We start from the raw sequence: 11,076 nt of genomic DNA on the forward strand, positions 1-11,076 counted from the left end.
TGCATATTTTAGTGTTTACTGTTTTTAAAAACATAGATGAGACCACACTGCACCTATACTTCTGTATTCTTTTTAAAACTTATAAGCAATTTCCTATGTCATGAAAAACTCATGAATAAACATTTTTACACGTTTCTTTACACTATCATAATTTACATTATCCATTCCTCTAGTGTTGATTTTCTACTATAGAAAATACTGTGATTGACATCTTTATGCACATGTCCACATTCACATTTCAAATTTTTTTTCCTTATGGTAGATTCCTAAGAGGGAATAACTGCAACAAAAGGGATCAACATCGTTAAATATTTCAAAGCACTACCAAAGTGCTTTCCAGAAAGGGTATACTGGATTTATTCCCACTGGAAGTAGATGAAGGTTCATGTCTTATGGCACATACCTATTTCACACCAGCTCTGAGTATTAAAATTTTAAGTCACTGCTAACTTGATGGGTAAAACATGGTATCTCATTGTTTAATTATTTATGGTTTTAATGATTTTTTACAATGTATCACACACACAAAAGAAATGTGCAAAAACTAAATGCATATTTCAATAAATTTTCACAAAGCAAACATCCACGTAAAACATCCAGTCAAGAAACAGAACACACTGCCAGCACCCAAGATCCTCTCTTATGCCCACTCACCAGCTCTTTCTCCCTCCCCACTCTCCTAATTTTTAATGCTATATAGTTTTACCTGTTTTTAAACTTTAAATAAATGAAACAGTATATATCTTTTGTGTTTGGTTTCTTTGATTCAACATTGTGAAATTTTTCTTTTTTTCTTTTGGTACATAGCTGTGGTTCATTAATTTTCGCTGCTGTATAGTTTTCCATCACATGAATACATAATTTATTCATTCTACTGCGGATGGACATTTGGACTATTTCCGGATTTTGCCTCGTAAGAACAATTCCACTGAAAGAATCCTTGTGCACTTCTTAATGCACACATGTATGCATTTGTGTTGGATATACCTAGCAGTGGAATTGCTGGTTCATCAGGTATGCATATGTTCAACTTTAGGAGATAATGTCCAACAGTTTTCTGAAGTGGTATTCTAATTTACACTTTCTATAATTTTTATATTATAATTTACCAAAGCTCTATAAACCCATTTTCAATCACAATCATATAGAAATAATAAACTGTGTTACTTATTTATTTTTGTTAACAATATTTATATAGCATCTATTAGAGTTCTTGTCCTCAAAGAATTCAATCTAGTATAGGGGACAGAAATATGAAATCAAGTAGCTGCAATACAGTATTTTGACCAATACAGTATTTTAAGTGCAATAATACAATATGTTCAGTAGAGTGGCTGAACAAAGGGAGGAGCGGTTATCTATTGCGTGAGTCTGGGAAAGCTTCACAGGATAAAGGACACTTAGTCTAGTCTTAGAGGATGAATATAAGTCTGCCAGGTGGGAGTAACCCATCCTAAGCAAGTAACATTGCTCCCACAAACATGTGGCTGGATGCAGAGTTGAAACAACAATATTTAACTCTGTGTTATGGCTGGAGCTTAGGGGGTTTTTGAGGGAACGGTGGGAGATGAGATCAGAAAGAGGTAGAGAGGGCAAGACCAAAGTAATGAGCATTAAGGGGCTTTGGCAGGCTCTGAGCAGGAAGGTTCTATGATCAAATTTTGTGTTTTAGAAAAATCACTCTGGTGACAGTGTAGAAGAAAGATTAGAAGGTAGTAAAACTGAAAGGGAGAGTATTACAATAATCTAGGCAAAAGATCCTGAAGGCCTGTACAGAGTGATGGGGATAAAAATAGTGGAAAGGATGAGATCTAGTAAGAATGAAGGGTGAAATTTATAGGGCTTAGAAACCAACTGGATGAGGGAATTGATGGAAGAAGTCTAGGATGACACCTAGGTTTCTGTTTTGAGAAAGGGATGAATGGTAAGGCTATTAACTCCTTAAGATGGGGAAAAAGGGAAGAGATATAGCAGGTTTTAGAGGAAGAGTTTTCTAGAAATCTCTTGCAAAACATTTCTCTTTTTTTCTGTATTCACAGATGAAAGGAAAAACACTCAGCAGCCTTCATGAAGAAAATGAAGAAAGTAAGTTTCAAGATTTTATTTAGAATGCCAATCAGACACACTTATGTCTCATAGAGGAGATGCTAGAAACAATTTTTAAATTTTTATTTTTTATTATTTGCCCTCCTTTACTGTTAGTTTTCCAACAGCTCTCTTTACTGTACATAAAAGTCCTCATTATTCAGGCAAATTCACTGCTTTATGAAGTCCTATATCCACTGCATCTTATACAACAACATACTGGCCCTTATTATACAGCTCCCTTTTGGGGACCTATATACATGTATTTTCTAATTGTTAGTTGTGATATATATCTCAGGTGGGTTTTGAGTTTATAACTGTCTTGGGGCTGTTTGGGATGATCAGACATAATGGAAGATAGACACACGATTGTTACAAAGAAATCAACTACTCACTTGTCTCTGAGAACAACACCTTCAATACATGCACCAAAAAGGACAACATTGCTTAAATCTATGATATTGAGAGTCAAGGAAACTGATGTTCACCTTCTAATATGAACATAAACACTCAGGAAACTTCTTCTATCAGTAAAATGAGTGGCTAAATTCACTTATCTCATAAATTCTTTTTTGAGTTTTAGAGATGAGGTGGGTAGATTATCTGATGTGAAGTGAGGTGGTAAAAAGCAGATATCTTTATTACCAGGATAAAAATACTGATCACCCTTGTTCTATGGCTGTTTCTATGACTAAGACTCAGACTGGATCCATCAAAAGGATACAAACAAAGGAGGTAGTCAGGATGGCGAGGATAGTGCCAATGGGAATAGACTTTTGAGCGTCTTTCAGATCTCCAGATCTGTTTGATCCAGCCATGATACCTTTAGAAAAGGAAAAAAGAACAAGTTAACTTCTTCAGTTCCTGGACACTTTTGATATTCACATTGCTATCAAAGACTACAGGCAAATCTGGGAATCCTGAGAATATAGTTTTATGTAAGAAAAATCACTCCCTGGGTCTGATTGTTTGTAAAGTAGGCAACAGCCCATCTGCTTACCTGTGACAGACGGAAAGAAGATCCCCACCAGAAGAGTGAAAGAGGTGGTAATGTCAACAAGGACATACTCATGGTTTAAGCTGCCTAAGACATCAGAAGATTTGGCTGAGGGCTTTTCAATAATCTCTCCCTTTGGTATATAATTACTCCAAAGATTCTCTGCAGTGGGGAAAAAAGGGTATATAAGCAGCAGCACTATGGAAAGGACATAATTAGATAATGTTCTAGCCAACAACATTCTAAGTCAGATTCATCATTTATATAGCTTTTAAGGGTATGTTTGCTTCTACATGAGCACAGATATATGCACATATATATCATATAACAAAGCACACATAAATAAAAACCTAATGCCTTTTCTCATCTGGTTCAAATGTAATTTGACAAAATACTTTGGTACGTACAAATGCAGCTAAGTTTACCAATGCAAATTAGTAAAAGTTAAGCGAACTAAAGCTGAATGCCTTATAAAACCTATTTTTTTAAAAAAAAATTAGGCATCAATGCATTTTGAACACCTTAGTGTAAACTTGCTTACGTGCAAAGAAATTTGTGGGCCAAACAGTTAAAATAGGAGTCACTTACGGAGAATTTCAAAAATTTAGATGAGTTAGGAAAACACACATGTGGATGTGATGACATTAAAATAATTCTAGCTGTCACTGTGGGAAAAACATTGGCAATTTTATAATAACACAGAGAATACTTTATTATCTTAAGTTAAAAAGTCATTTGCTCAGCTCTGCATTCAAGAGCAGTACATTTTAGCAGACAACACTGCAAGGGAGTCCTGAAAAAGGATAAAATCACAAACAGAAAAGCAGAAAGATGTTGAATTAAGAGCTGTGTGCTGAACTTAAGAAGGGAAGTGGCACCGTGGCAGTATTGATGGACAATAGATGAGTCTAAGATGGCAAAGTCTAGGGACTTCCCTGGAGGTCCAGTGGTTAAGTCTCCGTGCTTCCAACGCAGGGGGTGTGGGTTCGACGCCTGGTTGGGGAACTAAGATCCCACAAGCCGCGTGGCATGACCAAAAAATAAAAATAAAGGCTCAACAAGATGGCAAAGCCCTCCTCAGAGAAAAATTTTAAAAATGTGTCCCCAACCCTCCCAACTCACCTGTAATGACACCGCTAGCCAATCCAGGGATGCCCTGGATTGAAGTGACATTATTGTGAACAAAGTATTCATCACAGGTGGCATTGAAAAACTGACTTGAATTACAGAAGAAGCCCCATAACTTTGACGGTACTGTCATGTTGTTAATTTCCTTGGTCTTCGAGCAAATATCAATGTGCCTTGATGAAAGGGTGCGGTTGCCCAGCATGCAGACCCTAAATGAAAACAAACAGGGAGAAGAAAGATGAAGCAAGGGGAAAAAAGTATTTTAAAAAAGAAAATAGGTTAGAAACAGGTTAGTATATAGGTATGCTCAAGAAAAAAGAAAAATCTCATCTCTAAGAGTTTTTACTGTCATAGATGGTTAAAGAACTAATAATGACTAGCTCTGTGAATGGTGTCTTACATTTTCTGCCAGTGTAATCCTTACAGCGATCTCACAAAATATGTACTAGTATTTCTACATTGTGGATGGAGGAACTGAAGTTTAGGGAGAAAAAGGAGTCTGCCCGAGGTCATACAGGTGGTAGACAGTAGTGACAGAATTCAAATAGAAGAACTGTCTGAAGATGCTGTGCTGAGTCATCTTCCAGAATTTTTAGGTTATTAACCAATTGTTAGGTCTTAAAAGAATCTTAAGAGTCCATTTGTTCTTCTTCCATACACACACACACACACACACACACACACAAATCCACCCCTTTCTCTTTGGCCTAAGAAAAAGCCTTATGTTCATAACAACTCCCTTGAAAATGTTATGCTAAAGGTCAGAGCTTCTGTCTTCTGTTTCAAGGAAGACAGCTTGGCTAGAATTAGGCCATCCATCTATGGCCTAATAAAAAACTTTTTGAACTTAAGCCCAGACCCAGTAGGGGTGAGGGTAGTTAAGGATAATACAAATACAAACTGCTGATTTTATTTTTTTTCATTCACCCAGAGATATAAATATGAATAAAGGAATAATACACCCACAGTTAAAAATACCTCTCAGGAGGAAAAAAGCAACTTTTCAAATCTGCAAAATGATAGCATACACATGCAATAAGCCATGTACCCATTACTTAGCTTCAACAACTCTCAACATTTCCCAGTAATGTTTCATGCATTCCTCTAGGTTTTTTGGCTTGTTCTGCTGAAATATTTTAACGAAAATACCACACATCATGAACTTTTGCCCACCATAAAAGAGGAAAAGCATCAAAGGAGAACTTGAGGCAAAATGGAATTTCCCAAGTTAAGATACAGGCAGAATGTAGCCTTCAAGTGGGTCTCCAGTTGCTTGGCAGCCCCTAGACAAGCAGACTGAAAATTTATGATGGAATCTATTACTGACATCATTTAGCATAGCAGAAGAAACACTGAACTGGGAATCAGGAAATCACAGGATCCATTTTCTTGCTCTGACAATTATTAACTTTGGGGCAGGTCATTTAACCTCTATGGACCTGTTTTTTCATCTTCAAAAATCTATTTTTCTGTAATCAGGTTAAATCAACATAAGACTGATGAGTTTGATCCCTGAGTGATCAGGATGACTCTTCAAAGACAGTCACTGTAATAAGGTGACAAACAACACTCAGTGCCGTCTAGTCCCTATGCCACTAGTCAAATGGAAAACAGGTGAGCCTGTGAGTCACGCATCTGTACAAATCCATTTCTACTTCAAAAAATATACCTTAGCTTTGCGCAGTGGCAGTATCGTAGCCAATGAGGTTTATCTGAGGCGCGATTATTGCTAATTGAAAAAATATACCTTAAGGTACCTGTACTACTTGTGGTATGTAATATAATATATATATATAAAGATATATATGCAAAAGATGTGACATTTATTTCCCTTTATTTTATGACTAGAAAGTTCATTACTGTACTAACAGCGGAACAAAAAATTTAATTATAAACATTTAGGTAGGAATCTAGGTTTCCTTGATCTCTTGACTCTTCATCAATAAAAGGAATCTAACCTTTAAATACTTTATAAAGGTTGCTGGCAAAACTACGCTGTTTGAAAAGGCCTTTATGAATAGTTCAAATATGCATAATCATTATCAGGAGGTTTTGAAAAACCCACTATCTATATCCAAATGACTGCCATGGCTGCCAGTTGTATACTTGGGACACAAGGAAGAGGATCAACACAACATAATTTGCTGGGAGGCTTCCCGCACAGATGCTAACTGGGCTTATCCAAGAGGGAAATCTCAGAGAAACTGTGAGATTCTGACTTGAAATGATCACATCACCAGGTACTGTTAATGACTACCAAATAATGATGGCCAGTCAGAGAGACACGTACGGGAAGTGTGGAGGGGCAAAAGAAGACTTGATGGCTCCAGCATAGATGGCCAAGATGGACACAATGACACAGGCCAGAAAGAGTGAGGCAAACTTGTTCACATAGCGTACACCGATGAATACCACCAATACCATGAGGACCAAGAAGGCTGTGCCATAGACACGCATGTTATTTAGCATGGCTGCTGACTCCTTGAGTGCATCGTCACTATGAAAGATGGCGGCTTGGGGGACAATATATACCTGTTAGGCAAAAGAAGCAGAAAATAAGGTCATTTCAAAATAATCAAATAAAAGGGCTGTTGTAGTTTGCATTTACTTTCACGAAGGAAAGCAAAACTGAGACAGATAATGACTGGAGACATAGCCTAATTCATATTTCGATCTAAAATGCCTACAGAAATGAGATATCATGGATTTTTTTTAAAGTCTACATGCCAGGGCTTCCCTGGTGGTGCAGTGGTTAAGAATCCGCCTGCTAATGCAGGGGACATGAGTTCAAGCCCTGGTCCGGGAAGATCCCAAATGCTGCGGAGCAACTAAGCCCGTGCGCCACAACTACTGAGCCTGCGCTCTAGAGCCCAGGAGCCACAACTACTGAGCTCACGTGGCACAACTACTGAAGCCCGCGTGCCTAGAGCCTGTGTTCCACAACAAGAGAAGCCACCGCAATAAGAAACCCGTGCACTGCAACGAAGAGCCAATGCAGCCAAAAATTTTAAAATAAATAAATAAATAAAGTCTATGTGCCATTCTGAATACTTACACTCCCAAATGGAAAAACAAGGAATGTGTTAATAATTTATTTAAAGTGTTATACAAAATAATTGTAATGATTATCTTGAGTCCTACTTCTGCTATCATTACTTTAAATAGTAAGAAATATATCCTAGTGAATAAATAAATGAAAAACATTTTGTTTCATTGGGATAAAGACATCAAAAGAGATAAACTTTCTTTTACTTTTCCCCCACTAGCCAAAGTCTTGCCTCTGAGACTTTAACTTTTTGGTTGAGGTGGCAGGGTGCTGGTGATTTGGTGGAGGGGAAGGAGTAGGCAGGCAAAAGATAACCTCAACCTTTCTTACTCATATTCACAGTACAAGGTCAATAACAGGTTAGCAGTCAATCACTTGATTGATTCCTGTAGCTGATTTCTCAGAAGCTTTGATATCCAATGGCAAAATAAATCCAAATCTATATCTTTTCTATACTTTAGGCCACAATTAAGTCATTACTCACCAGAAAAATTTCAATGGCACCAAGGATATACATGGCTGCTGCAAATGTGGTACCAAGATAAAAGCAGAGGCCAACAGCCCCACCAAACTCTGGGCCCAGTGCTCGGGAAATCATAAAGTATGAGCCCCCAGCTAAAAGGCAAAACAGAAGGTGAACAGGATAAAAAAAAAGTATGTAAGTAACAGGAATGTAAACAAGTCGTATAAAAGGATAAATGTTTCAGGCTTTTTGAAAACCCTGAATATGATAAAAAGTAGATTTCCTGGTAGGGAGTAAAAGACGAAACCTGCATACTGCACATCTAATGTTCCACATAAATCAGCACAATTTGTCAGTATTACTTAGAAAAATATCAGAGGATATTTACTACAGGCATGAGATAGATGAATAAAATATATATTCTAAGTAAAAGAAGCTAAGAATGCAGTAGAAATTACGGATTCTAGCTTAAAACATACAGAGAGTTTTAAAAGAAGGTATTCTGAAGTCAAATAGTGTTAGTGCCTGTGGCCACTAACTAAATAGTATTCTGTGCCTTGGAAGTTTGCACCTCTGGCTTTATAGTAGAAATATACAGTAATCAATGACAATCCCTGAAATCCAGCCTTAGCTACTGACCTGGCACCACTCCATTAGTGGCAATGGCACTCATGGAGATAGCAGTCAACATTGTCTGTAAAGAAAGAGAAAGGAGAAGACTGTTACTATATAAAGACGACATTTCTGTACTACTTTCCCATCTGTGGACCTCAGAGCACTTATCAAATATTTAATTCTACCTACTTTTATGGAGGGAGTTGCCTGTCATACCAAATGGTATGCAAATGAGATGTGCTTCAACACGCTACACTAGTCACACTACTGGTGTCTTGAGTACTCTGTTAAAACGCTCCTACATCGTAATCAGTAGGTTAGGTGCTATTGAGAACCACTGATCTCACCCTGGTCTCCTAGTTAAAAACTTGGTAAACAGATTGGAAACTGACTAAAGACTGGCTACAATAACAAGAATAATATTCAGTAAGAAGGGGAACCACTGAAGACTTCTGAGATCATGAGAACTGTATTTTAAAAACATTACCTGATAGCAGCAGAGTACGGAATGGACCGAAGATAGGAAGTAGATGGAGGCAGAGTGACTTGTTAGTAGGCTATTGTGGTAGTTCAGTGAGAGGTAAGGACTGCAGTGGTAGAAGTGGGAATATAAAGACAGCGTTGAACAAAAGAGATTTCAGAGGGAGACCTGACTGGCTTTGATAGCTGATGAGATATGAGAGGCAATCAAGGAGCCAAATACGGCCCTGAAGTTTCAAGACTAAGAAACGGGGGAAAAAAATGGTGGTACCATTAAGTTATTAATGATATGGATTATGTCCGCTTACCCCGCGTTACATGGCACTCAGTTGAGCACAGGGAGTGTATAATGGTGATGGTAATAAAAGAGGTCTGTAGACGGCTTAATAATAAAATAAAAATTTTTATAATAATCTATCAACTTACAATAAAATTGAGAGATGTGGCTGGGATACACAGATAAGAGGAGTTTCAATTAAAGGAAGACCAGAATGTTCTCAGTATAATGGAAAGAAGAACTGGAAAGAACACCCCAATTTCTGGGGAAGGGATAATGGATGAGACTGCAAAACAAAACGAATACCTCTTACCCCCAAACAACAACCAGCTCTGTTTATTAGTACCACACTGGAGTAGCACATCACATTTTCTAACATATTTTCTGTCACAACACTAGTGTTATCGAGTTCAAATGGTTTGTATTCTGAATTTATTGAAGTCAGGGACTGTATCTTCTACTTCCTACAGAAGTCTTTCCTTGTAATTTTGAGTACATCATATTACAGATATAAGCAGTGAATAACTGACACTAAATAACTGAAAATCCTTTAGATTTTAGTATCAAAATAATCTCCCCTGTTGAGATCATGAGTCTTTCCCCAGTATGTATTCTTTCTTTTATGCCCAAATAGGTTAAACATGATACTCTTGAGCTCTTGCAATGTTCCAGGTGATCTTCAGGGGCCAACTCAGGACTTACACAACAGCAGCAGATAAGGACAATTGCAAAGGCCTGCAGAACTCCAGCTGTGCCCACCACCCATGTGAGGCGTAGAAACAGGATCACTCCAAAAATATTTTGTAGACATGGGAGGTAAACACCCATGAAAGTACCCATTTGGGGGGTCTGGAAAGAAAGATGTTGACAAAAAAAAAAAATCATGTAGTCATCTAGAAGAGATGATTCATCCCTTTACTTTTATATAAAAACTTGTACCCTATCATTTTAATTGCAAAGCAGAGATGATATGTTTAAGCAGCATTTTTAAATAGGAACATATAAAATCTCCATCTTAACAAATGTTTATCACCATACTTTTTATTATTCCTAGAGATATACATTTTAACTTTACATAGCTCTCCACATATTTTTACATAAGCATCTGATCACAAATAAACTTTTAAGTGCATCCCCAACAACTTAAAAATTTCTGTTCTTCAGGCCAATAGCTTTTTCTTTAAAAAAAAAAAAAAGGATAATGATTTGATGGAATTCCTTCAGAATTTGGCATAAATCTTTCATAGTAGTGTAAACGTAGTTGATAAAATACATCTGAGGGTCGTTTTACTCCTGAACAACCAGAAAGCTTACTTGTAATATTCTTCCATATTTTCATGTTGAGAAAAACTGATATTTGGTCTTTGAAAAACCCAACAGCTTCACAACAGAAAGATGGCATCAGTAGATGGGCGTGGACACTTTTCTTTTGAAGTGCTATTCCCTCTCCCCAGAATGCCTGTCTCCCAGCTGCTAAATTACACAGCTCACTCCCTCACGTGCCTGGCATATACCAAGCGTTCAGTAGTTCTTGAGCACAGAGCGATGCCCTGGACATTTCCTCCTTTCTTGTATATGGGGCTCTTTTTATTTGTCCTTGTTATTCCAAGGCCTCACCTTGGTGGGCTTCTTTTTCCCTTCAGTGATGTTCTCTGCCTCTTCATGTTCCTTTGCTCCTTGCGTCAGGTTAGTGTAATTGGCCAAGCGGCTGAGGAGAGAAGACACCTTTGGTCTGGTGTCCATTTCTTCCTATAGAGCCAGAAATAAGAAAGAAAGAAATACTGAAGAACACTGGGAATAAGCATCAAAATGATCCCTCTCCCAGAAAACTACAAAGTAAATAAGAAAAAATTTCACAGGTAAACATTTTAAGAAAATTTATCAATGAGACTTTATTCTCCCCCCATATTATAATATGTAATCAGGGCTACACACATTCTTATAAAATTCTTAAATGAAAAGCTTTATGATTCTTTCTAATAGCT

General features: G+C 37.4%; 1 protein-coding gene, 1 long non-coding RNA gene and 1 other non-coding gene across 5 annotated transcripts in view; 2 read left to right on the forward strand and 1 right to left on the reverse strand.

The window, feature by feature from the left end:
* The window catches only part of SLC12A6 (solute carrier family 12 member 6), an 89,017-nt gene that overhangs the window by 15,430 nt on the left and 62,511 nt on the right, over window positions 1–11,076 (reverse strand). For 2 of the 3 annotated variants that reach the window (XM_022587556.2, XM_022587558.2), the window contains exons 4-12: window positions 10,709–10,840; window positions 9,794–9,940; window positions 8,359–8,413; window positions 7,741–7,871; window positions 6,501–6,742; window positions 4,205–4,419; window positions 3,086–3,244; window positions 2,810–2,908; window positions 2,481–2,538 (exon numbers count right to left, since the gene is read on the reverse strand). In XM_022587556.2, the coding sequence (XP_022443264.2) occupies window positions 2,481–2,538; window positions 2,810–2,908; window positions 3,086–3,244; window positions 4,205–4,419; window positions 6,501–6,742; window positions 7,741–7,871; window positions 8,359–8,413; window positions 9,794–9,940; window positions 10,709–10,840 (1,238 nt within the window). The remainder of the gene's footprint in view (window positions 1–2,480; window positions 2,539–2,809; window positions 2,909–3,085; window positions 3,245–4,204; window positions 4,420–6,500; window positions 6,743–7,740; window positions 7,872–8,358; window positions 8,414–9,793; window positions 9,941–10,708; window positions 10,841–11,076) is intronic. The other variant, XM_089907402.1, reaches the window with a different exon arrangement.
* LOC149750229 (uncharacterized) lies at window positions 438–6,743 on the forward strand. Its single transcript, XR_016392138.1, has 2 exons — window positions 438–2,085; window positions 5,319–6,743. It is a non-coding gene; the product is annotated as an uncharacterized LOC149750229 (long non-coding RNA).
* On the forward strand, window positions 5,883–6,016 carry LOC115803499 (U4 spliceosomal RNA). Its single transcript, XR_016392314.1, has one exon. It is a non-coding gene; the product is annotated as a U4 spliceosomal RNA (small nuclear RNA).

This window comes from Delphinapterus leucas, chromosome 2 (genome assembly GCF_059928025.1).
Source record: "Delphinapterus leucas isolate spDelLeu-1000000601 "Yukka" chromosome 2, BTC_Dleu_Yukka2, whole genome shotgun sequence".
Taxonomy (NCBI): domain Eukaryota; kingdom Metazoa; phylum Chordata; class Mammalia; order Artiodactyla; family Monodontidae; genus Delphinapterus; species Delphinapterus leucas.